General features: G+C 39.0%; 2 protein-coding genes across 2 annotated transcripts in view; one reads left to right on the top strand and one right to left on the bottom strand.

Moving 5' to 3' along the window:
* hs6st3b (heparan sulfate 6-O-sulfotransferase 3b) overlaps positions 1–22291 on the bottom strand; it is a 65783-nt gene extending 43492 nt beyond the window's left edge. The window contains exon 1 of the mRNA XM_088415120.1: positions 21484–22291. Coding sequence (XP_088271246.1) covers positions 21484–22043 — 560 coding nt within the window. The 5' untranslated portion in view covers positions 22044–22291. The remainder of the gene's footprint in view (positions 1–21483) is intronic.
* A 2365-nt stretch (positions 22292–24656) lies between these two features.
* uggt2 (UDP-glucose glycoprotein glucosyltransferase 2) overlaps positions 24657–27654 on the top strand; it is a 39911-nt gene continuing 36913 nt past the window's right edge. The window contains exons 1-4 of the mRNA XM_088415118.1: positions 24657–24794; positions 25054–25209; positions 26302–26384; positions 26465–26595. Of these exons, the coding sequence (XP_088271244.1) occupies positions 25058–25209; positions 26302–26384; positions 26465–26595 (366 nt within the window). The 5' untranslated portion in view covers positions 24657–24794; positions 25054–25057. The remainder of the gene's footprint in view (positions 24795–25053; positions 25210–26301; positions 26385–26464; positions 26596–27654) is intronic.

Below are 27654 nucleotides of genomic sequence, written 5' to 3'. Positions count from 1 at the left end.
GCCCTAATTTACAATATGTACTGTACTATATGCCTTATATACATGTAAATAGTGCATAAAGTGATGTTATTGTCAATGTATTTAAAAACTATGTCACTATGTAGTGAAGGTTGTGGTCTACTTGACACAAATTCAGAATGATAATGTCAAATGCTGACCCACACAAAAGCAATCAGCCGCAGTGGGGCCACCGGTGCCGTTACGTCATGGCCCAAATGTGGATGTCACACCTCGGCCACATGTGCTGCTTGATGTCGCTTTTGTAGGTCGCGAAGCAATCTAGCTTCATTGTGTCTCTCATTGCTCAAGTGCGTTAAAAACGCTGCTGAGTTTGAGGATTGCTACTTTTCCTCCCGCCCCTCCGATAGCCTTTGTGAATGCTTGGTTCTGAAAGTGCAGTGAAACGGAATGGATTTAGGGAAGGTATTAGAATTTAGATTCGAGAGAAGGGATGGCTCACACCAAGTGCAACTCCATTTCCTTGACGCTTTACAATTACTTGTAACCGTATCCTGCTGAAACTCACTATTCCCTTGAGAAATGTAGCACGATTCCTCAAATAGTGGCCTTTCCTATAATAGACACTGCCTCAATGAGCACAAGCAGTACAGAAAATTGGAGGATGTATTACTGCATAATAGCTGTATCGCGACAATCACAACCCTATAGAATGCCACTTTGCAAAAACTGCTTCAAAACTTAATGATCTTAAATAAATCTGGGGTGTCAAAAAAAAATGAATAGGACCAAATCTGACCAAAAAAAGTCTACTGTCTATAATTAATAGATGAAATATCGCACGTTTACAAGCAATGCCCAAATAGCTTGCTGATTGCTTCAGTGACAGAAAGTGAACATTACACTAGTTTGCACCAGCACAAATGTCTTACATATGTCATGTGACACTCTTCATGAGTTTTCAACTTCTTTTGTCATGTATGTCATTATGTGGGTGCCACTAAGTGCCCAAAATGAGACACTACAGCATGCATTTATTCTGGTTAATTTTCTTTGCACTTCACTGTAGTCCTTGAAAAAAAGTTGTACAGGCTCACGCAGTATTTTGATTTGGGACATTTTTTTACACTGAGTATTTGTGGTTTGTTGTTTGCTTGTTTGTTTGTTAGTTTGTTTATTTATATGCATTTATGTATGTGCGTGTCTGTGGATGTATGTATGTCTTTTAAATCATTCTAGGCACGATATAAAGCACTAGTATCCCCAGTAAAGGACATTCTGATTTTCACAAAGATGCCTCATGTGTTCGGGTGGGAGGCAATTAACTTTGTCTTGCTGAGACAAAATGTGGACAAATGAATAGACAAGGTCTCGGGAGGATATCTCTTCTCTGTGCTTAACCTGCACTGGATTCAGCACATTTCTGATAAATATCAAAATATTTATTATATTTGGAGGAGATGGGAATCTGATTTTCCTTGCACTGTGATGATGCATATCCCAACTGTGTCACCTCCAAAAAAAAAAAAAAAAAAATCTCTGCATGAACTCCGTGGCGTAAATCCAGCCAAAGAAATTGCGTGGAGCTGTCCGTGGTGCTGAACAAGACTCCCGTCGCTCTCTGACACCCACCTTGTCAGCACTTCCCACTTGAGGGAGTGACTGTGACAGACCGAAGTGTCGGGGGAGACCCTCGTTGTGAACTGTCCAGAGTGGGAGTATTGATTTTGTTGTTTGTCTCCCTTGACTGATTCAGGGGAAGTAGAAGCTCGCTGATGTCTTTAACCCTTAACTTCACATCGAGCGGACCTCACTGTTCGATATGATAACATAGAATTTTTTTTTTTTAAATCTGTCTTTGCAAAGATTAGGTTCACTTTATGCACCTAATAATGTGAACATTGAGTGCACAGGATATATTTCTACAGCAGAGCTTTTGTCGCCGGCCCCCCTCACGTGGTAAAATGTCATTCTCTTCCCTCCAGTGCACATCAGCAGCTGGTGCTGACAGCGCAGGACCACCCTCCTGGTGGCTCCATGTCCGGTGGCAGACATGAATATATATTACTGGACGGCCTGTCTGACATGTCAAGATGAGGAGGCGATTCATTATGCTGCAATGGGCTGAAGCCTCTCAGGGCATTAAGAAGCTCACGCTGTTGCCGCTCGCCTTCAGTGTGCGCAATCGGAATAATTGAACACAGCTAAGGTCATTTATTCAAAAATATGCCTTGGAAATCGGGATAAAATTGTGACACGCTACTTCTGTTGATTAAATCTGTGCATGCTTTGGCTTCTTGCTGGAAAAAGTATAAAGAAAAAAATAACTCCCTTTGTTCAGCGACATTATACAAGAAAGCCCAGAATGTGTGAAACGAAAAATGAAATGAAAGCTTTTTAACTCATGAAGGCAGCACTTCATAAATAAACAGTATGTATATGGCGCATGGATACATCACCAAAAACACATGACAAGGACAGCGCTTAACAATTGTTTCAATAAATGATGAATCTGTCGTTTATATAAAATAAAAGCATATTTTCCATTTCTCTCTTCATTCAACAATATAACATTATTTCAAATTGTCAGTGCAGAAAATTACACAAATTAATTATGATCCATTTATCGGTATGTTCCGTAACATGTCAGAAAAAAAGGCCAAAACTTTGATCTTAGTAAAAACAAGGGTTTTTATTTTGATTAAAGTTGTCAAATTAGTTTGTTTTTTTTCAAACCAGAGTAATGTCACCTTTGAATGTTGATTATTCACAATTACGTGGTTAGAGAATTAGAAAAATCTTTTTATAAACATGTATTTCTCACCAAGTTTGAAGAGCGCCTGTTATGTGTTAATTATCTTCACATTTGTTTTCGGATCATTACTCGCGTTTTTGCTAGCAGATTCTTCAATATCACACTCAACATACAGTTGAGCCAAAAATAACCCAAGCAAAATGAATTAAAAAAAAAACTATTCTTTTCCCTATTAACACAAAAATGTGGGGCTAAATGAATAACTATCAAAACAGCATTTTTTAGGGGGAACACTTGGAAAGCAGTTGGTTCATATAAGTCAAATTTTACCCAACTTATCTCGATTTAATGTGATTTGAGAACAATGTATTGTTTTCGTATTGGAAGTCGGGAGCAACAGTTCAAGTCGAGTGACTAGTGAAACTGTTCTGGTGCAATATGCGGCCGGGAACAACATTAAAATCAAAGTGTACCAAAGCATTAATTTTCATATGTTATTCGGTAAAGTAATGTTTGTTTTGAAGTTGCTATTCTCACCTCATTTTGTGTGTCATGCAGAATATTAACAATTGTTGCTGCGATTGGCTTGACATATTTAAAAAGCCTTGAGCTATTTTTTTTTGAACAGCGGTTTTAGGACTTTCAAACATCGCTCGTGAGGTAAATAAAGGTACACGTTATCATGTTGACGATTTCACCTTGGAGTGGATTATTTCCATTTTCATTATTTCCTGCGGGATATGCTGACCAGCGTCCCCGAATGGATCAGGTTTGATCTTGGCGAGGCAGCTTTGACTTTGAGCTTGTTAATTGTTGTGATTGCATGCATAAATTAAAAATCAACAGTTGTTACCCTTGCCTGGCGTTATTTGTCTTTGTAATGTGACAAAACACTCATCAAAGCTGTTGATAAACAGGCCCGTGTTTGCTTTTGTGCGAGGGTCCCGCGGGAACGTTGGTGCTATTAAACAATCAACGCCAACAGTCAAATAGGCAGCCTCTCTCGGCCATTTCTCCCCCCGCCTCCCCCGCCACAATGGAAAGGTCCGGGCAACGCGGACTCTCAGCGGGCTGAACCTGTTGTTCATTGCACTTTTCATGGGCAATCATATCACATGAGTCACCGCCAGCCAAATATTAGGAGAATAAAAGTCACGCGGCGATTGTAATTAATAAACTACAGGGGAACTATAATATAACACCAATCGCAATAAAACCAGTTTGCTGCTTGCGCGGGAGAAATTACAAATGGCAATTAAGCAAATATATGGCATCAATAAAGAACAGGGCGTAAATGAACAGTTAACACAAACATCTGAGCAACAACGGATTATGACGGTGAAAAAACCATCCAAGTGCTTCAGCCTAACAAATGAGGGCTTGGCATTTCCTCAGCAAATGTAGCAGAGGAACATTATTTCACTGCCTTTTAAAACCTCCATCCTGCTGTGGAAGCCATTATCAAGGCTGACGGTACAAGCGAGATGCTGTGAGTGCAAAGCTTGTACGCTCCAATCCCGGGGCTACTAATCAGGATGAATGTTGTGTGCTTCTATGAAGGTGTTTTAACACTCAGCGCACACGCGTCGACAAATTAGGCTGTTTTGTTTGCCTATTCAAATCAGACTCAAAACTAACTTGACCAACAAATAAAAATGAAAATTCTCTTTGAGAAAAAGCACAAATGACATATTGATTATTACACAATATACATTTAAAATCACATCATTTTGCCTTAAGGTTTGCTAGCTTAATGCTAACACACAATGGGAAATGCTACAGAAGCTATCTCTTAAATTTTAAGCAATGGCTATCTGAACACCTAGAGTGAAGCAACACATATAGAAAGACAATATAACAATACTCATTTTAACTTGTTTTTAATTCCATCCATCCATTTTCTATAGCCGCTTATCCTCACAAGGGTCGCAGCTTGCTGGCGCCTATCCCAGCTGGCTTCGGTTATAGGCGGGTTACACTCTGAACTAGTTGCAAGTCAATTGCAGGAAACACAGGGACCAACAACCATTCACGCACCCAATCACACCTAAGGACAAATTAATATGGCCGATTCACCTGCTATGCATGTTTTTGGAGAGTGGCAAAAAGGCAGAGAAACCAGAGAGAACCCACGCGGGCTCGGGTTAGGGAACATGCAAACTCCACACAAGTAGGCCAGAGCCAGATGGATTTGAACTCGGGTCCCTTTAAATGTGAGGTGGACGTGCTATTCACTATGCCACCGAGCCGCTATATTTTCAATCCAAAGTAGAAAAAAAAAAAAAAAAAAGTAATACAGAACTGGCATTAACATTGTAAACAAAAAACTTGCATTCTGAAACACGTGATTCACCGATGTGTCAAACTAATGTAATATATTGCCAAGTTTTGCTGAACAGTAACTACCTCTTGAAAAATTCATTTTTCCTCTAACAGCTGTCCTTCTAAACAGAATTTAAAAAACTTCTGGAATATTTCTTGTTCTTATTTTGGTTCTTAGTTTTTATTCAGACACTATTCAAAATAAAATACATTACAATGGAAAGATGTGTGAACTGAACAAAGTGGAGGTGGACCAGAGTCACGGAAGAGCTTGTGTACAATATTGGAGATTCAGTTGTTTTCATATTGAACTGTTTTGGTTTCATTTGTCCCAAAGGCAAACCTGGGAGAGCAACCATCTGGTCTATTGATGCAAAAATCACAAAGCAGAACACTTTTCAGGTCCTTGTGAACGTTACCAACACATTTCCAGCATGCCCACCTGCTGGGCTGGGCATGCTGGTGCTCGGTCAGCTGAAGCTGGTCCAAAGCAAACAAACAAGAAAAAAAAAACCTGCTGTCACTTTAACCACTGTATGTGTAACACAAGCAGCACAAAAAGAAGGAATGTTAAAATGTTAAAAGATATATATATATATATATATATATATATATATATATATATATATATATATATATTATATAATATAAAATAACCCAAATTCCGTCTAAAATGGACTAATCCAACTTAAAAAGTTGCGCTGGTCCTTTTGATTTAATTTGGGTTATATTTTGACCCAGCTGTTATGAGAATGTCAAAAATGTTGGTTAAAAACTACACCCTATTATAGTTATGTCAAAAATAACACAAAATAGGTTAAAAATGAAGGGACCCACCTTTTTGGTGCTCTTTCGACTTGATTTGGGTTATTTTTGACCCAACCTTTTTTTAAGAGCGCTTGGATTGACAGCAGTGAGAAAAAAAGACCCTTCGTTTGTCTTTTAGGGGACAACTTCAATGGTTCCTTTGTAAGGTGAACACTCCTTGCAATGGTCTCAATGGTACCTTAAACAAGCATGCGGAAGTTTACATTGTTTGACCAGGGGGCTTCCATCAGCTCCGACCACAGCAGGTTAATTCTAAATGTTGGCACTCCCTGCCGTTGATCGGCAAGCCCCCTCAAGGCTGCGTTGGCGGATCAAGTAAAAATAGGACTTTAAAGCCCTCTTTCTCCACTCTGCTCTTTGACTTTTACTTTCTCTTTCTGGGAACATCCCCTTGTCACAGAATTAATGGATGCAGTAGTGGCCAACAATGCTACTTTTTCTTTGGGCCGGGATGGATTGTGTGTAAGCGATGAGATTGGTTCCAGTGTTCCCCGTGGAGCGCAGCCTTTGGTGTTTGGTGATAAATGCCTACTGTGTGGTAATACAGTATGATTAACGGACACAGCCCTTAGCGCTATAACCCCCACACCACACCACCCTCTTTCCTTTTCGCCTGCTCACCGCACCTGAATCAATCATCTGCATGGACCCACAGTCCTGACTGAGAACAGATGTTTGATGTTCGGCGCTCTCCGTTAGTATTGGAGGGAAGCGGAAATGGCCGCAACACTGTCTTTAAATAAGAACGGGCATCGGACATCCTCAGTCGATTGTGGGGAAAATTAACGATCAGATAATCTATCCATGCGTCCATTTTGTGCGGTGCTTGTCCTCATTGGTTGCAGGTGATCTGGAGCCCGGGCCCGATGTTTGGAGAGCAAGAGTCAGACAGGTTGAAAATCTGAGGGTTCTGACCATTTTGGGTCTGTAAAAAATTGCTTGATTATAAAAATAATCAGGGCTGTTTGATACAATTTTTTAGATCGATACCAGAACTCCACTCTTGAATAGGCAACAATTATACTAGTTCTTTTGATACACAAAATTTCCCCCAAAAAACAATGACAGCCCATTTCAAAGAAACCTGTATATTCTAAAATAGAATTTTATGCATGTTTTTGGGGAGTGGGAGGAAGCCGGAGTGCCTGGAGAGAACCCACACGGGCTCGGGGAGAACATGCAAACTCCACAAAGGAAGGCCGGAGCCAGGTGGAATGGAACAGGGACCTTTGAACTGTGAGACGGACAAGCTATTCACTGTGCCACCGACCGGCCCTAATTTCCATTTCTTATTATTTGTAATTTCTCGCAAGCATACATCCCTCCATTTTCTCGAGCAACTTATCCTCACAAGGGACAAAAGCTTGCTGGTGCCTATCTCAGCTGACTTCTGGCAGTAGACGGGGGACACCCTGAACTGGTTGCCAGTTGCCACACAGAGACAAACAACCATTAACGGACTCAAACACACCTAAGGACAATTTAGCATGTCCAATACACCTGCCAAGCAAGTTTGGGAGGAAGCCGGCGTGCCCGGAGAGAACCGACGCGGGCTTGGGAAGAGCATGCAAACTCCACACACTAAGGCGGGAGTGAGCTGGAATTGAACTCAGATTTCTGAACTGTGAGGCGAACGTGCTGACCACTGCAACTCTGAGCCGCCCCATCGCAAGTACTGATACCCTAAAATAAACAATACTGGATATTTGGTGTCAGTACTAGCCAAAAATAATGATTTGATTCACGATTAGGTGTTGATTCATTGAATATTTGAACAGGAAAAAAATCTGATGCATTTTACTTTGTATGTTACACTGTACTTTAAGTGACAACCAACCCAGTCATTTTCTCTGTAATTATGAAACAGATGGCCACCAATAAACATGCACATTGAATAAGAGGAAGGAGAATCATAATTTTACCGTAACGAAGAGGTGATGAGGCGGGTTAAATTTAAAATAGAGCATTAGACATGATCAGACCTGATGATAGGAACTAATATTTTTTCTTTCCAAAACGGCAACGACGACTTGACAAACACAAGGGAAACCATATCATCGATGGCGAGATTGCAGCAGAGGCATAAGCAGTCCAATCAATCGTCCAGTATTTTTGTGTGCGAGTCGATAGATCCAGGTTAGGCCCATTAGTCATGTTGGCACCCCACCTTGCCTTCTCCAAGCACTCGAACCACCTTCTGCTGTACGCTGCCCTTTATAGGCACGTCAAAAAGTGAATCAATTCTAATTCATGTCACTCTCTGTTAATATGTATGGCTACATTCTCCGCCTTGAAATATTTAACAAAGGCATAATCTGCTTCTTGATGACACCTGCGAGGAGGGAAAAACCATTCGCTGCCGGCATCCGAAAGCGAGAACTCCGCATTGTTCCTCTCCGTGTAACTTATTAGGATTCACAGACATGCCCGGCATTACAAGGGAGGTGAATGCTTCCAGTGTGAGGACAATTTCCTCCCACCAGCCTCCCAGAGAGAGAGTAAACAGGCTGGCGGTCGAGGCTGGAAAACGGCAGAGGAGGCGCCTGGCGCGGCGTGATGAATGAAGCCAAGGCGACTGTCCATTTGAGCATGATGAGAGCCCAACTGATCCCTGGATTTGTGAGTGGGATTTAAAGCTCTACCTTGCAGGCAGTAATGTGGCACCTGAGGAGGGCCGCGTCACGCACGCTGGCACTTATGATGTGCTGAATGGCAACACGTGCCGAAGCTCCAGTCTCACTGAAGATATTTTCCAAATCCAAACTCAAAAATAGAACTTTTTCTTTTTTTTAGGTGATCCCCTGGAGTCAAATGCACTTTCAAAGACGATTCTTCTCCTGAATCTTCTGCAAATATACATATATATATATATATATATATATATATATATATATATATATATATATATATATATATATATATATATATATATATATATATATATATATATATATATATATATATATATATATATATATATATATATATATATATATATATATATATATATATATATATATATATATATATATATATATATATATATATATATATATATACATACATACATATATATGCTACATGTGTTTTCACAGAAGAACAGCAGATAAATACCATCCCATCCCATCATATCATTAGTGTGCCACTGGGGACTAAAATCCTATCAAAACCGATATAACAAATGACAAAAACATATAAAACAAAATCAACAGAAAAGTAGCGGCTTATAGTCCTAAATTTACCGAACCAAAAAAACTCAACTAGTTGGGTATCTATTTGTGTGTGGCATAGCATGATTTGGAATGGAAATCAGAAATGAGAATTAGGCCTCAATCCAACTCAGTCCACATACATGAATTTAAAATTTCAGCCCCCAACCATTTTCCAAGCAATTGGGCCTTTGCTCACAAGGAGATGCTTAGAATTGGGTGAATTATTGCACTGATTGCACATATACCACCCCAACCACAGTTTTTTTCCACACCAGCTCTTTGTGATAACATCACTTGTTGGGACACGTTCTTGTTTTCCTTCCTTCCTTACTTATATTACACTGTGACTTGGGACCCAATTTACACTAGTCAATGGATGTGGGACTGCAAGGAAATGACACATCAGCAAAACGTGTAACATAATCAAGCCTCAAGAACAAAACGTTCATTAATACCAGAAAGACAAGAAGAAAATGACTCAATCAGAGAAAATGCAAAGCGGTGTGTGTGTATGATTCATGTCATAATGAGCACAAATGTTATTTTTAGGAATTTTGTTTTTTCATAAGATGATAACATTCTTTCAAATTCCTAAACTTAATAGAGCGCTTTATTGAGCAGAATAGTGGTGCTTGGAGGTATTGCCGTGTTCAAAGGTTTTTATGGCTGCACCTCAACTTTTCATGCCTACTTCATTTTTTTTCTACTTGAGGATGCATCAATTGTACTGTACTCCGATGTGCCTCTATTATAAAGAAGAAATCAACTATATTAGAGAAAAAAACACACCTACATTTGCAATAATATGCTCTATGCAGGCCCAATAATATAAACATGGTATTCTGAATAAATATTGTGTTGGCGAAACTTGAATTAAGCAAAAGCATCCACCTGTTTTTATCAATCTAAGGAAGCAACCATTTTGACACTTGATGCAAATTGAAACTGGCTTCACTGTTGCTTAGGGCAGAGGTTCTGACCTTTTTACGTTGATGTACACTTTGTGAGATGTTTTTTCAGTCAAGTCCATCTGAACCAGCACAAAGCATTTGCAGACAAAAAAAAAAGATGAATAGAAAGTCATGCAACGTGTTGCAGGGAGCTACTACATAAAACACAATTTTGCAGGAAGTTGCCTCACGTTCCAATTAATTTGCTCTCAATTCGGAAATAGAGCTGATCTGTCCCTGTCTGAAAAGCATTTAGTTAGATTTGCGAATACCTGCAAAAACCCTGTTAAAACCTCACATCGACCCCAAAAATAGAGACTAGTGGGGTGCAACGATAAGTACGTATTGTAAAGACCATTTTTGATTTGACTCCCCCTTAAAGACACCTTAATTCAATTTAGTTCAACAAAGCACGGAATTATTGCTGATAAATGGATTCATCAATTATCATAGCCATCTTCTGTGAGAATCGAGCTCACCCATGACCCTCATAATAACAAGTGATAAGGACAACGATTGCATGGATAGGCCGGTCTATACCCATTTGTATGAAGTAAAACTGCCATAAAATAGGACGAAATTCAAGGGTAAAGCAGCTATGATACTCTTGGAATCTCTGAAGGCACACATTAGTGACCTTCATCCAATTATAAGGCGTTTACATAGGGCGACAGATTGCTGGCTGGCACTGCCTACAACATCAAGAAGCTTTATCCTGTCAAAAGATACTGTAGTGGCACACCCCTATGCAGGAGATTAGACTCTGTATGAAGGTGACTCCACCTGGGCTTTAAAGTGAGCTCACTGCTCAGTCGACCGCTGAATCCAAATGGCGGGATGGCGCGAGCCCCAGCTCGCCTCTCCGCACTTTCTGTCGCCAGCCTGCCCCAGATAAGGACAGATGACCTTTCTCCAGGTTGTTACAATAAATCAAATCCAGTCACTTATTCTTGCCTTTTTCAAGCCTCGCAGGTATCACTGACAAACTATTACATCCAAGCTCTGCTGCCATTCTCCGTGTTTCTGTCGAATATGTCAAGACAAGAAGTCGGCGGCAGCGTTAGATTGCGTCTCGTGATTAAAACAAATAAGATGGCATTCACAGGAGAGCAAAAATATCTGGGCATGGCAGCGAGGTGGTAATAATGAACTTGCTGATGAAGCCACTCCGGCTCAGCAATATTTGAGAATATACTGTATAAATCTAATTTTGCATGATAGCGTTTCATGGACTATTTCAAGCACTGAACGAGATTGTTCTTTTGCCAATTAGAGGCAAAACAGAGGCAAAGTTAATTGCCCCCCTGTTAATAAGAGCATTTAAGCTGCTCAGCCACCAAACAGGACTCTTGGGGACATTAACCACCAAATCTTTGAATCACCGCACTAGCTGACTCATTCCCATCTACTGATGACTATATTTAACTAGATTAGTGTGAAGACCGTTGAAACTTCTGCTTTTAGCTCAGTTTCTGGGTGATGTTTGATCAAAAGACGATATCTGAGGGAGCTTGCGGTTCAAGCTGGATGAAAACAAATTCAAACATCCGAGTAAAAAACAACGCGGTCGAAAAGATGTCAAGTTCAGCTTTACTGACTTGTGGTCGCGATATGAGTATCATGTTTTCTGCACTTTAAGGCGCAGCAGATGGTAAGACACACCTTTGATGAATGGTCTATTTCAAAACTGTTTTCATAGATAGGGCGCACCACGTTATAAGGCACATAGAATAGAAGCTACAGTAGTGGCTTGCGCTATGCATCCACTAGATGGAGCTGTGCGAAAGGGAATGCCAACAAAACAATCAAATAAATCAGTCATACCTTATTAATTGACAATCAGAAATTAAGAGTAAAGATGGTTTGTGGAAAGTACTATCTGAAGAATGGAAAAAATATCGCTTGATTACATTAAAAGACTGTTAAGATCGCTGCCAAGATGAATCAAGAGTTTAAGACAGTATACTTATGATTCAATTAAATATTACTTACTGATAAACCAATTTTTTTTAATGAAATTGCAAACAACAACCCTTAAATAATGAAAAAACAATGTTGATTGAAAAATACATTTATAAGTGAAGGAAACTAAAAATTTACATTATGAGTAAGTTAATTGATTGTTTGCCCCCCAAAAATCAAAACTTGCGGTTCATGCAATAAGGTGCACCAGATTATAAGGCGCGCTGTCAGCTTTTGAGAAAATTGAAGGCTTTAACGTGTGGCTTATAGTGCGGAAAATACGACAGTGGTTGCGTTGGGTCGTTGGAGCTGTGCCCTCATGTGCTCATCCAATCACATTCTGCCACTTTGGGGTTTTCTCCCTCACATCTGTCACTCCGTCTGAGTCATTAGTCTTAGCAGGTGTTGTTAGCTTGCCCTGCCCTTCCCGTGTCAGCCAATTATCTCCTTGCGTGTCCTTGACTTGGACCAGCTGCCTCTAGTCTGCATGAATAAGCTAATTGTATTTCATTCACTGCCATTTTTGGATGGATCCTTGTCACCGTCCTTGTTGTTTGAAGCTGTTAAAGTCCCAGTTTAGTCGCTTGCATCCTTCAGATGATGCGTTTGAAGGCAGATGACGTCAGATCACAAAGTTTGTTCCAATTTGAAGGTTTTTACAAATGCAGAGCATAACTGCTGAATTCTATTACTGATTTTTTTCATTTTGTTTTTTTGCTAGAAGCATCACTTCTATATTTACTGGCCCTCTACAGTCCACGGTATGGTAACCAATCAGTTCTAAATATTAAAAAATAGAAACTCAAATATAAGTATATGTATTGACTGGAAAAGCTACTGACAGATGCTTTGGACTTTTTAGGCTATTAGAACCATGATATAATGCAAAATAATTACTGTATTTTCCACACTATAAGGCACACCTAAAAGCCTTCAATTTTCTCAAAAAGCTGAGAGTACACCTTATAATCTGGCACGTTTTATAAAGTGCATAAACCACCAGTTTTCCTTGTTGGGGGATGAAAATAAACTCTTGGAATGGAACAGTCTTTTAATGTAATCACGTGGTATTTTTGCCAATTTTTCAGATAGTACTTTCCACATATCATCTTTATTATTAATTTCTGATTGTCCATAAAAATGTTTGAATGACTTACCTGATTGTTTTGTTGACATTACCTTTAGCACAACTCCAACACCACTACTTCAGCTTCTATCTTTTGCACCTTATAATGCAATATATGTATATATATATATATATATATATATATATATATATATATATATATATATATATATATATATATATATATATATATATATATATATGTGTGTGTGTGTGTGTGTGTGTGTGTGTGTGCTGCCTTAAAGTGCAGAAAATATGCTACTGTAACATAGTTAAGTGATTATGTTCCTTTATGTTCCGATTAATTTGTTCTTGATTTGAAAATAAAGCTGTTCTATTCCTGTCCTGGCATTAAAAAGCATGAAAATAGATTTGCTGATACCTGCAGAAACCATCTTTAAATTTCTCGTACCCTCATTTGAGAAACACAACTCATCAAGATTGGATAAGCCACGGAAACGCACGTCTCAAGCTTACCTATTATACTGTATGTAAACGAAAAAAAAAAAAAGGCTGCTTGATTATTGCCCGCGGAATGAAAAAATGTCATTTCCATGGAACTGCATACAAACCTGACGCGAAACAAGAAAGTTGCGACTGGAACCAGCCACTCGACCAAATGCCATCCTTTAATCACACTGTAAAAGCTGATTCAGACATCTGGAGATTCATATTTGCCTGACCAGCAAGTATTTTTGACAGCAGCCTCGCACAACCTGCAAGCCTGATCTGGCAAGCTGCTCGCCTTTCATTACACAGAGTGGCTTTTAAAGAAAGACTCTAAGCTCCAGCCGCACTACATCCCAAGACAAATGGACACTGAAGCCCAACCATAACAAATTCTATACACCTGTGATGCTAATATTGCAGTGGCGCAGACCAGCAAAGCTATTCAACAAAAGCCGACTCGACAATGATGTGTGAAGATGACTCAGGGCTCCCCGGTGCTTCAAGTATCAAACAGAAGAACTGGGACACTAATTCCCATTTTCAATTCAAGTGGAAAGAAAGGGAACAAAATGTACGCTTCTGGAAAAACTACTTTAATGTAGGTTGCAAATTGACTGCTATTATACTGTACCGTGTTGACTTACTGTGTCAAGTACAGTCAAAATTCCAACGTACAGGCAGCAATAAAATTAATTTAGCCCCAAAAAGAGATTTAAGCTTATTTTGCAACACCTCAGCACTCTTTTAGTTGTTATTGTTTACGTATGTCCCAAATGGATTGTGTAATGTTGCAGGAGCGCATATGAAAATCATGCAATGAAAATCATGCATTCTGCATTTTCTTTCAAAAAATTACCGTTTTGATTTTTTTTTTCCAGCCATTCTGGGCAATTACACTTTTTAATAGGTAAAGCAAAGTAATAAACCTAAGAAATATATATTTTGAGAAGGTTTAAATCATTGTTCAGACGACAATAATGTATGATGACGTTAAATGCATTTTCATGTAAATTTAACATTCGAAGCTTGTGTAAAGAGTGGCTATTCATAGCTGGGGTATAAAAAAAAAAATCCCCAAATATCTTCGTTAATTCATAGAGTATGACATTCATGACTTTTGTGCAAATTCAATTGAGCCCTAAACTGAAGACCTCCTGTATAGCACTGCTTGTAATTTCATTTTGAATACTTTCAAGCCAAATATGATTTTTCTTTTAGACTTGGTCTCGATAACGCCCTGAGAAAAATTAGCCCGGTAAGGTTTCTTCAATCAAAATTCAAAATAAATAGCCGAAAAACAAAAGTCCACTGCGATGGACACGAATGAGTCTCAGGGGGACATTCGGAGGAACATTTGCGATTTACATTGCGGCGCTTTCAAGCACACACAAAGGTGATCCAGAGGAGTGAAGATAATCAATAAAGTTGCCGCCAAGTTAACAGTTCATTGAACTGAAACACACTATTGACATCTGAAAAGGTGAGACTTATTGCAGGTGACTGTGATTATTAACTCTGGATTCAATGTCTTCGGTCAGTTCACCGTCAAAAAAGAAAAACCTGATTGTAGATGATTGCCTGAGAATTTATGCCGCTCAACCCCCTAACATTAGAATGGCAGATTAATAACATGACCGAATGGTGAAATAGTTTTATTTTTTTTTCATGGAAGACCCTTTCTTGTGTTGGTTGCTATGGGAATACTGAAGCTGACGAAGGAGCAATTACATCAAGCAGGTGTGAGGAAGATATGGCATGTTATAAATCTAGCTATACATTATCTTGACCACTTACCCACACGAGGTTCACGGGGATGCTGGAGCCCATCCCAGCTGCCTTTGGCAGTAGGTGGGATTACATCCTGAACTGGTGCATGCATGTTTTTAGAATTTGGGAGGACACCAGAGGACCTGAGAAAGCCAATTTAAGCATGGGGAGAACAAGCAAACTCATGCACTGTGAGGGGGACGTGCTAGTACTTTTCCACAATTTTTTTAGACCACCTCTGTTTCTTTAGTTTCGTGTTCATTTTAGATGCAAAATAAGTATTATAAGTATACTATATAAGTGAAAGAACATTTAAATGTACATTTACTTGGACAATGTTATAATAAATAAAATGCTGTTATGCAGTCAGTTTCCATAGTTTTCTTCACTGTAACCAAAACGAATGTATGTTTTTACATCAAATAACATAATCATTTCACTTACGCGGCTTTGTCTCGGTCTCCAATAACGCCACAAAAAGTCTGACTTTTTTTACGCAAAAAGAAAACCTCCTTGTCAGAAAATCCAGTAAATAAACGCATAATGCCAATGAGGTAACAACACTAATTAGGCTCACTTAATTGCGTGCCTGGGCTTCTGTTGTCATGGTAACAAAAATAACACAAGACATTTGCAGAATCTTCAAGTTCTAGGAAAACGAAACGTGAAATGAAATGGAAAATATTTGTGTCGAATGTAAACACTTTCATTGGAGGCCATTTTCATGTCATGACAGTGAAAAAGTACTTGACATACCATTTTGCTGTTGCCTTCTCAATAAAGGTAGCACTTAATTAACAACAAGACTGGATTACTGCTCAGAGCTGCCAGCAATGAGGACTTGAATTAATGACACACACACAAAAAAGCAATCTCCGGTCCCCGGAACGCCAAGGTCTGCTAAGGCGCATCCACACGTAATAAAGCCAAAATCCCATCGTTGTGATGAGCTCATCATTGATATGAAAGTACTAGGGGGACTTGAAACTTTTTCCACTTCCTTATTTCAGTGTCATCTGTGGCCACACAACTCTATATTTTTCATCTCATGTTTAATCATCCACAACACGTTTTCAATACAATAGTTTGACAAATTATAAATATCGACATATGATTTTTGGTTTTGTTGTTTTTTTTTATGGTGGATGAGCACAACAAACACAATTTCACAAACAATGATAATATTTCAATTGAAATAACAATTTTTTTAATAAATTGTACAGTAGATTGTCCCTAGACTGACAGTGATTCAATCGCACAATTTCCATTGAACTGTCCCAAATGCACCAAAACTGATTTAATAATAATTATGCTCTCTCCATTCAAGACTGTAATGGGAGGAAGGAGGCCAACAGTGATGAATGCCACGGTTCAGGTCTAACGAACAGACATGCATGATTTAACAATCTGAGTCGTAAGTTGAAACTACTACAGAGTAAATGGAGCTCCTCTCTGCATCAATTATTATGAATAAAATATTAGGAGAGATGTTATTTAGCAAAGGATTAGGGCACATCACTGCTGAGGCATGTAAGTAATAATAGTCCTTTACTTCGGCAGTAACCTTGTAGACATTAAAGTGATGGATATTTTCAGGCGTTGCGCAAAGCATTACAGCATGAAGGAACTTAAATATATTAGGGAGTTATAGAAACTGTGGACGGCATAATTACTATTAGTATTGCACTGCTGTAATGTGTTGCATTCAGGCTGTGGCTTTGTTCTTCAGTTAAGCATTCATTATGGATGAGCTACAAGAAAGTGTCCATTTTATATCTGTTTTTTAAAGACTTGAGACATCAGCATAAATTACTGTGAAAATGCTGTTCCTAGGTACGAATTTAAACCAGGATACGGAAATGAAGTTCGAATTGTATGTATTTATCGGACTTGAAGCAGTCAGTTGAAACCTTACATGCACATCACCATTCATTTGGTTCATGCTTTCTAGGGGCATGACTAACACAAAGTAGTGTTTTATAATACAGAATGTATTAATATACAAATAAATAAATGAATAAATATATACATATATATATATATATATATATATATATATATATATATATATATATATATATATATATATATATATATATATATATATATATATATATATATATATATATATATATATCAAAATATTGCCACACAGATGATTTAAAAGTAATCGGACCATTGCGTATTTTTCTTATGTACTCCATTGAGCGCTTTCTCTTTTTCAATACTAGCCGATTGCATACAACGGTTAGGTGCATACCGCCAGTAGTACTTATGGCTATCCATCCGCTGAGTTGCCATCCATGCATGTCTCGCTCAATAAGCCGTACCCTCCCGAAATGTGAAAATGAAATGAATCTCAAGGCATGCCGTAGCGAGAAATCTTGTGGCGTTCGATCTGGCGAGAACTCATCTCGCGAGATCCTGTCCCATCCCTAATATATATATATATATATATATATATATATATATATATATATATATATATATATATATATATATATATATATATATATATATATATATATATATATATATATATATATATATATATATATATATAAACACACACACACTTACTGCTCCACTTCTCTGCTGATAGACAGCACACTCCCCTCTCTTGAAAACACCTCCATGCCGGAGGACATGCACACTGATCATTTGTGACACGCATGACCTTTCCTGCGCCGGGCGGCCAGCTCGGTCGAGCCCGTTCTGAAAAGGCCAATACAGTATGGTGAAGGTGGAGCCACTATCACGCGCCTTTTTGCACCCACTTGCAACCTCTAACACTCCCATCTCAGTAGGCGAAGAGGTGAACACCTGCACTAAGACCCTCCGTTAATTTGGGAGGCACCACACGACAAACAATCCGAACACAGCGAGGCAAAACAAAATGAGTGGAATTATTTCATTTAACGGAATTACTTTTGCACAAACCCCTCCTCGCAATTGACCCCCAAATCATAGCCTTGAACTTTCCGCAGTTAAGTAAATAAAAACTCCTGGCAACTAACGGAGGACATACTGTAATTGAAGAAGCTTTAATTAAGGCATTACAGCAGAATATGCTGATGTACCAAGGTAATATGTGTATATAGCTATTATTCATCACATAATGTGTCCCGGATGAGGGAGTGGAGGCAGAATGGCCTCAGAATGGACGCTGCGGGATTTAAGTACACGGGGCCAGGAGGAGTGTGAGCACAGAGTGGATGCTGCAGCTGTGAAATGAAGAGCTGTCGCATCCACTGAGCACTTTTCTGAGTGGAGGAAACACACTTGGCGCAGCAGAAATAAATCATGCGCGCCTGTTTTTTTTTTTTTTAATACATCAGCGTGCGATTGTAGCTTTCAAAACAAGAGATGGGAAGTTCTCGCTGCCTTGCAAAGATTTCCGGCAGAGCCCCCCCCCCCATCTAATCTGATATGCGCACATGTAGCTACATTTTGAGGAGATAACTCGGACTGATGCAGCTTTAATGCGTCGTTTTATGACTGGCCTAATGTGTAGTGCTTTTTAAAGACTTGCAGATCCACTGAATAAAGCATTCGGCAGTTCTGCTGAAAGGAAAACTTACTGTTACAAACTTTTTGGGATTCGTGAGTCTTTATGGATGCACTACATCTGATTTTACCAAGACATGTTTCTTTTAGATCCCTTGCAAAATTGTCAAACTAGCTTTTTTCATTTGTTCTTCATGGCTAATAATATTAATAAGCCTTGTGTACTAGTTTGACCCTTTTGGGTCGTTTTCTTCAACATTATTCTGGCAGTGGAAAGTGGCTGTGCCATGTTGAACACATGTCACAATCTAGAAAAAATTTCAGCTCCCTGATGCCTTCTTTCAATGCCTTTTGTGTAAAGATCCAAAAGGATTGGAGAAAATACCGCACAACGATTAAGGGCAAGGACTATTGATTTTTGATTATGTAAACCAAGTAAAAATATTGAGCTACCCAGTCAGCTTGTCAGTTAGCATGGCTACTTCACAGTTCTAAAGTTGCTGGTTTGAATCTCAGTCGTGTGGATTTCGCAAGCTTTTTTTAATCATATTCAGAACATTTATTGTACTTCTGTTTTTGATGAACATTTGGGCCTATTTTGCCATATTTCACCATTGGTCATTGTTGAGCCAAATATTTTTTGAAGTGATATCTGGTGTCAAAAGTTTTCCAGTTTAAATGAGTGACAGTCAGTAAAAGTCATCCTAAACAAAATTTTTTTTTTGCCTTTGCCATCTTATGTAGATGGAGTTTACTGGCATCTGAGTATGATGATTCGTACAAACATTTGCTGTGAGGAATGTGGTGTGACATCCCATTCACCCTTGCTTACAGTTTTGATATAGTGTGATAGAATTGTGATAGAATACATTATATTTTATATAGAAGACAAAAATGATTACTTTTGGGAAAAAGCTTTTAAAATATTATTTTAAAATGAGCCAGTATAAATGAATGAATAGCTTACCTGTAACAAATTCTTGGGATTCTGCAGCTGAGTGTATGTATATATATATATATATATATATATATATATATATATATATATATATATATATATATATATATATATATATATATATATATATATATATATATATATATATATATATATATATATATATATAATATTTCATTTTATTTATTTTTTAAACATCATTGCAGTTCAGTGAGTATGTGTATTTGGGGAATAGAGCCTCTCAAAACAATTGTGCAAGTAGAGAGCTGTGATCTATTGGCCATTAAAGTAAACACAGGAGGTGCTTAAACACATCTTGGCAAATAACATCACTGAGAGGGGATCCCGTATACAGTTGGTTAATGGGCCCGACTGCAGCAGAAATGGAATAACATTAGCAGCACAGCTACAGACAGAGCCTCATTGTGTGGGACTGATGAGCACACAAGGACCAGAACCTTTCGTCTATTTATAGTTTGCAAGCTGAGTGTGAAGCTTGCTTTTCCTCTCAAATTGCAGGTATTCACATCAAAAAAATACAGATTGCTCGGTCAGTGGTTGCAATTATTGGGCAATCGGTGTCTAATGTGAAAATTATCCATTAAAGAAGGTTTTTTACTGTATCGAGGATGAGCCCATTTTTATGCTCAAGTGAAATGTTTTGATTGTGAAAACAGGCAAATGGGCCAGGTCACACTTCAAAAAAGTTGTTGGATACGTTGGTATTTGTCAAACCATTTTCTATACTATTTTTTGCATGGTTGCAAGCCATCTGCAAACAAACATCCACCTTAAAGTCATCAATGAATGAATCTTTAGCCCTTAATATATTTAATTTAATTCAACCAATAACTTATTATCATAATAGCAAGCATTCACATGTATTTTGCTGTATATGTTGAAATATCCATTTCACAATGAATACGTATGTTTTAGTTAACCGTTTTTTATTTGTTTTTGTTTTTGCCTGGAGGCCTAATTAATTCAAAAAAATCTTGCAGGACTTTTGATCATGTAAATGCCCGGTGAGTCAGGATTTAAAACAATCTAGCAGGAAGTACCTGACTCATTGGCATGGGCAGGGGCGATTCTAATCTGGATGGGGGGGGGGGCTTCCGGTCATATAAATTCAAATTTACTCTTCATGTATTTAAATGAAGCGCTATTCTGTCTCATAATATGAAGCTTGTCAGTGGCAAATTGGCCTTAAAATTAACAGATGGCCATGACACAACAACTAGCTTCTCTCATTCCAATTTAAATAGAACACAGAGTCTGATCACTTGAAATATTTTGAGCAAAAAACATCAGCTGACACCTACTTCATAGGAAGGTAAATTTAAAAGAAGAAGAAAAATGAGGAATGTGTTGATGGAAGGCAATTGTTGATGTGTTGGTGAAAAGTGGTAGAAGCAGTGGGATGCTGTATTTTTTGTTAAAATTTTACATCAGATTTTTACTTCTTTTTTTTTTTTAGCTTATTTTAAAACGAGCTCCGATACAATTTGGAGGTACGAGCCCCCCAAAAAGGAGCTACAAACGCCCCTGCTCATTGGTATTTTATTTTTCCCCCACCCCTGAGATTTGGAGACCAAAACTGAATTTACAAAGCACTTATTTATTTTGATATGGAAAAGTTTTGCTTTTAAAGTTGGGCTCTTGGGAGCTGCGTGTACGTGTAGCTTTACCTCTTATTCCGCTGGACCTCCTTCTTATCCATAATGACAGGCACGCAGTTGGTCAGCTCGGTCCAGTCGGCGTGCAGCCCGCAGCTCCATCCCGTCGAGAAGCGAGAGAAGAGCCACGACTCGTCCTTGCCCGGCCGGTGGCAGGTGCACTTCTTCTGGCCGGCCTTGCAGTCGCACGGCTGCTCCAGGCGGATATTCCTCACCAGGTGCCGGCCGAACGTGGTGCCGCCGGTCTTCTGGATGTGCAGGAAAACGATCACGTCGTCGCCTTTCATGTTGAACTCCACGCGTCGGTCCAGATCGCGCTGCGTGAAGTTGAACTGGGACGCCAGCTTGACGGGACTGTCGTCCTCCAAGTCCTGGTCCCCGAAATCGTCCCCGTCCTGGTAGCCGGCGGAGAGCAGGCTCACCCCCTGCGGCGCGGCTCCGTTTTTCAGCGGGCACGAATGGCTTCCGGCGGGACACATATACTGGTAACCTATCGTGACAAAAAGCACAGCCAGGATAGGAACCAGGATGAGCTTGCTGGACTTATCATCCATGGTAGGCTTCGGCTTCATTCCATCACTGTGGGGAGGGAATAAGAGTTGGGGGGGACTCGACGATCGGTTAGGGGTGCCTAATATTTCGGGTGCCACATGTTGCCGATCGGACGTCGATCACCTCTCGAAAACAGCGCGCCGTGCGTCAGTTCCAAAGTTAAACTGCATGGCAGGTTCAAAGTTCTACAAAACCATGCTTTCCGTGGTTTGTCCCGCCGATTCCGGTCAGAAACACGCGCGTGCACTCTCTCTCTTGAGAGAGAGAATGTCGCAAGACTGGGACTGTTGCGTAGCCTCGCCCCCCACCCCCCTACCGCCACCCACCACCGGCAGCATCCCTCAGCCTCCCCCGGCTGCTGAGGCTCTCTGACTGGCTGCACGGGGGGCCACTAAACGCACGCGCACGCACGCGCTGCAAGTCCTTTTCTCACAGTCCCATTATTTCGTTTAGAAGGGTGCGTCTAGACATTCTGACATCTTGCACATTCAAGCACGAGCTCCTTCTAAAACACGCTCAATATTTAAATGTCTAAAGTCGTACAAAAAGTGACCAACAATCAATTAAATGACCAAATAACCATTCAACCTAAATCAATCAAATTACCTACTGACCTATCATCTATTAGTCAAATGTCAAATGATCCATCCATCCATCCATCCATCCATCCATCCATCCATCCATCAATCCATCCAAGGTGAGCATTAGTCATACATTCCTGTAGCTTTATATTGTGAAAAGAGTAGGAGTCAGGCTTTTTTAAAGAGCCAGGCCACATAGCACTACCAAGACTTGAGCTGAGCAAAGCCCTTAACAATAATTCAGATGGAAATGTGAAGCGTCATTACTTGCGGTCATTAATACATCTGCACCATGAAAATGAGACAGTACAAGAGCTGTGCTAATTCATTTTGCCTTAACAAACGTTTTTTCACTGACACTGATTGTAGCCTTTTTTGGCTGACTTAGCTACATGAGCGCTGTAACATGTTAAGAAATACAGTATCAGTCATTATGATGCAGTGCAGTTTTCCACCACTGAAAACTACATAAATTAACAAATTGTTAGATCCCCACAGTGCCAAATAAAGCTCCCCACAGTGCCAATTAAAGCTAAGCATAATGCTCATGCAGTGTTTATTAAAAAAAAAAAAAAAAGATCGAGCGGAATGTTTTCTCATTACAGCGGCCAGTGGGTTTTGCCTCACGGGCAGGTGTGCAGTGTTCACTGTGACCAGCTGTTTGATTCTATTTCTACTTGAAGAAGCAAAGCCCAGAGACAGGTGGGAAACAAAACAAATGTTCGTAAAGACAATCGTTTTAACTCATGAATGCAGGCGTTCGTTAACTACACTGTTTGTATGTGGGACATCATCAAACATATTTTTTTTTCATTTTAATACTTGTTGAGATGATAATGTACAAGTCTTACATCTACGGGATTTTTTTTTTTTTTTTTAAGTTGTGTTTGTTACAAACCACCGCAATAGAGAAAGAACAACCTGTGAGAGGATGAAAGCATAGGTGTCCTGTGCATTCTCAGCCGTGCTGAATTATTGTTAGCTCTGCATACTTGCATGGCTTTGTAAACAGTCACATTTGAAAATAACACACCAGTGAAGGGCACGTATGAGGCCACTAGTGGTCAGAATCAAGGCAGTGGGGAGGAATTCATGGTGTTGGTTGCATTCAAATGATTTGATAAATGCAAACTCTTCCTGAAATATCACTCTAATTTGAAGCTTGACAATTTTCCATATTTTGCTTAGGTAACACAGTCAAACGAACATATTTTGGAGTATTGACTTTTTAACATTTTTGTGCAATCGTTTGTCTACAGTTTACCTGCCTGTCCATCAAGTGTGACACTAAACCACATATTGTGACACCTACAAATTGTACAACTACAAATTCCTTGTGACCTCTTGCACTTGTGGGGACTATTTTGGTAGACCGCAGAAATTCAGACCTCTTTTAGAGGGTCATGGCTGGTTTTTAGAATATATAATTGAATTGAACTTTAGTTGAGGTTAGAGTGATTGTAAGGCAATCTATTCTAGTGGTTGAGGTTAGGGAAAGGTGCAGGGAATGGGACGTCCCCACTATGTTTTTGTTTTTTTTTGGGGGGGGGGGGGGGGGGGCGTGCAATTGCGAGACGCGTGCTTATTCCGCTTGTCTCGAGTTTAACCAGGGTTTTTTTCGTACATATTTAAAATACTTTGTTACTAATAGACAAACTAGCGCGCCGCAGTTGTATCGACTGTGGTGAACACATCCACAAAGATTTGATGAATAAATTAAAACCTATCGATGAATTCATTTGCAGCATTTGGTGGGAAAATGTTTGAGTTGCAGATCAAGGCCCCTTAGTTGTCCATTGCGTTGCCTGTTTCAACTTGTACATCCAACAGATTGAAACAGTACCTACCTCATTATTTTTTAGCGTCACCTTGTTTGCTATAATATCTTAAGATGTAATAAGAACACCTCTAACTCTGTATGATATTTACTCAAGTTTTATAATTAATAATAAACGGGCTCTTTCCGGCAAACGTCGTCTGGCCAACTTTACCGGTTGCTAGCATACAGTCATGGTTGCAAATAGATGCCCAAAAACAGACAACGGAAGTTACTGTATTCCGACGGTAGCGGTCAGAATCAATAACATCGTGAGTGCTAGGCCATTATTGGTTTGGATATACTGTGTGCCACCACGAGGGCGACAATGGTTCTACGTCCAACTTTATCTCAGCATGTTTATAGTTAGCAAGGTCAGTAACTCCAGATGTTATATTGCCATCTTTTAAAGTTGTTAAACCGTAAAAGAGGAAACTTTGTTAACTTGCACGTTAGTTGTTTGGCTTGGTTTCATGGATGGATTTTCCTTGCACTTTCGCCAAAATGAATGAATGATGTGTTTGAGATGCAACTGATTCGAGGTACTGAAGTAACTACGTGGCACAAGAGCGACTGACCGACCGACCGACTCGTGAAAGGCGTGCTGGACTGGACCGGTTACTCTCTATGCAGGTTCATGCAATTTCATGTTAACACGATGAAGATGAGGAATATTATCTTGCCACTGTTGCTGCTTGTGATCACACAACACAGAGCATCTGCATCCAAAAGCGTCCATGCAAGTCTTAAAGCCAAGTGGGACGCGACTCCTTTCCTTTTGGAGACGAGGTATATGCACTATACATTGACTGTCATGTACACTGTAGTTATTGACGATTGCGAAGGTTTGTCAAACAACTATTCAACCGATAGATTTGAGTTGAAGAAAAGACACACGATATCTAACAGTTGATTGTTGCAGAAAAGCTAAATTAGCAACAATCATGCACTCATGTTTTTTATGAAACAGTAGAAACTAAAGTACAGGTCAACGTGATTGAAAGTGCCAGTCATACAAGTTTCACAAAGACCAGGCCACGTTTAAAGGAATAATTGACCTTGTTTTAGGATTTAAAACGGTTCCAAAATCAAACAATTGTGTTGGGCTGCAACTAAAGATCATTTTATTAACCGATGAATCGTACAATAAAATTAAATGACATTATAATTTGTTAAATAACAGAACTTAATTTCAAAGTGAGTGCAGAGAATGCAAAAACTTACAGCAAATAAATTAAGATTGCATTTCTGTTTAGGTCAGTAAAAGGTCAGAAAAAGATAAAAATTTTGAGGATTTTTTTTGTTTTCCCAACGTGAATGCAAATAATTTTATTCAACACAAAGAATGATTTTGCTTACATGGACATCAGACACCATATCATATTTTCCATTGAGTGGCTAAAATGTTCATAACGTGGGTAATTTTAAATGAAACTTGGTGTCAAACAGTTAATCCTTTATCATATTTTGAAAAAACAATTAGCTGCTGATTCATCAATTGAATTGTTGCAGCTCTACCAATATGTGATATGTATTTGTAAATGTAACAATGACTATCAAAGAACAAACAAACCCTTTACACATCATGCTTTCTAAACTGAATTGTGATTTTTTTTTAATGCTTTGATTTGAAAGCAAAAATGCTGCATGATGTGAAGTGAAGCAGCAGCAAAAATAAGTGACATAAAGATGTTTAGTAAATTTAATATTTACTTCCAAACAAAATAACAGTAAAAAAAAAGAAAGAAGAGAGAATTACAGTAGTTCAATTTCAGAGGCTCCACCATATTTTATTGTATACTCTTATGGTTCACTCTGGGATATTTTGCTCCGAGACAATGTAATATTGCATGTATTCAATCTTTTTTTTCCCCCGTTCAGTGAGTTTATTGGAGAGGATGGCAATGAAAAATTCTGGCAATTTGTTGATACTGTGAAAGAGCTCACAGTGTACAGGCAAGGAGGTATGCGCTCAAGTTAGAATTATTGACCTTCGTTTCCATCATATTTCACTTCTAATTTTCCACATTCTGATTCATCCTAGAGTCTGTCCGCTCATATTACAACCTTATCATCAAAAAAGCCAACCAGTTCCTCACAGATCTCCAAGTGAACTTGCTGAAATTTGCTCTCTCGCTGCGCTTCTACTCGCCAGCTGTTCACGCCTTCCAGCAGGTATGGTGTGATCACAAATCATAATTGTGTGAAATCTAAAACATTTTGATGATGTCTCCTTTTGCAACTTGTTAATCTGCCTTTATGCGGAGGGAACCAGATAAATTATTACTGAATTATTCATGACATAGATAAATATACCCACACCATTTGTATGACAGGTATGGCGCACTATATAGTTTATGAGCATTTTTTCTGTATGCAGCCCTGGATTCATGACCCTGGCCCTCTGCCTTCTTTACTTACAATTGCTTTGGCACCACTGAGTCATTATTTTCAAAAAACACTGGGTGAAATATTCAACTTGAAATTGAACTGTTCAGCGATTATTATCTTGAATGATGCTGCAATATTACTTTCAGTGCTTGCAGGCTCTTTGGTGCACCACACATCATGTAAAACGTTAGATAAACCATCCCCTAGTCTACAATAACATTTCCTGCATACATACTGTAGATAGGTAGCTATGCTTGTTGTAGAAATTCATTATATCTGGAGTGCAAAATATTTTTATACGCTGCATGCACAGGCAAGGATTTAATAACTGATTCGTCGATATTTATTGATGTGCCTCATGCCAGAGATGAGACTCGTCCACCAAAGACTCGAGACTTGACTCGTACTGCAATAGGAGTTATGAACCTTATGAGTCTGTATGATGAGGCTAGATCTCATTTTCTCTCCCTTCAGGCCCGTATAGACTTGCAAAGATGTTTACGTAATTTAAGTCACATTTAATCGTGTTACTAAAGTTGACTGCTCCAAGTAATAACAAAAAATCCGAGGAATAAAGCGGTTGGATAATCTTGTGTTTCATTACTGTCAATAATAAATACGTAACTGTGAATGTTGACATCATGTTGATGATTCATTTTTGACCTGGGCTAAAAAGCAAAATGCTGTAATAATCCCAACATTTTTAAGGTAATTTAAAATCAATTAAAAAGAACATCTTGGTATTCTTAGTGGACAGTGATTTGAGACTTTGAGACTTCTGCCCGTCTCCGCCTCATGCATGTCATTTTGTAAAATTACGATCAACCACTAATGACTTGTATA

The sequence above is a fragment of the Hippichthys cyanospilos genome, chromosome 5 (assembly GCF_059441005.1).
Source record: "Hippichthys cyanospilos isolate Australia breed blue-spotted pipefish chromosome 5, RoL_Hcya_1.0, whole genome shotgun sequence".
Taxonomy (NCBI): Eukaryota; Metazoa; Chordata; class Actinopteri; order Syngnathiformes; family Syngnathidae; genus Hippichthys; species Hippichthys cyanospilos.
Note: the sequence above shows the minus strand (reverse complement) of the source record. Positions and strands in the feature narration are given on the sequence as shown.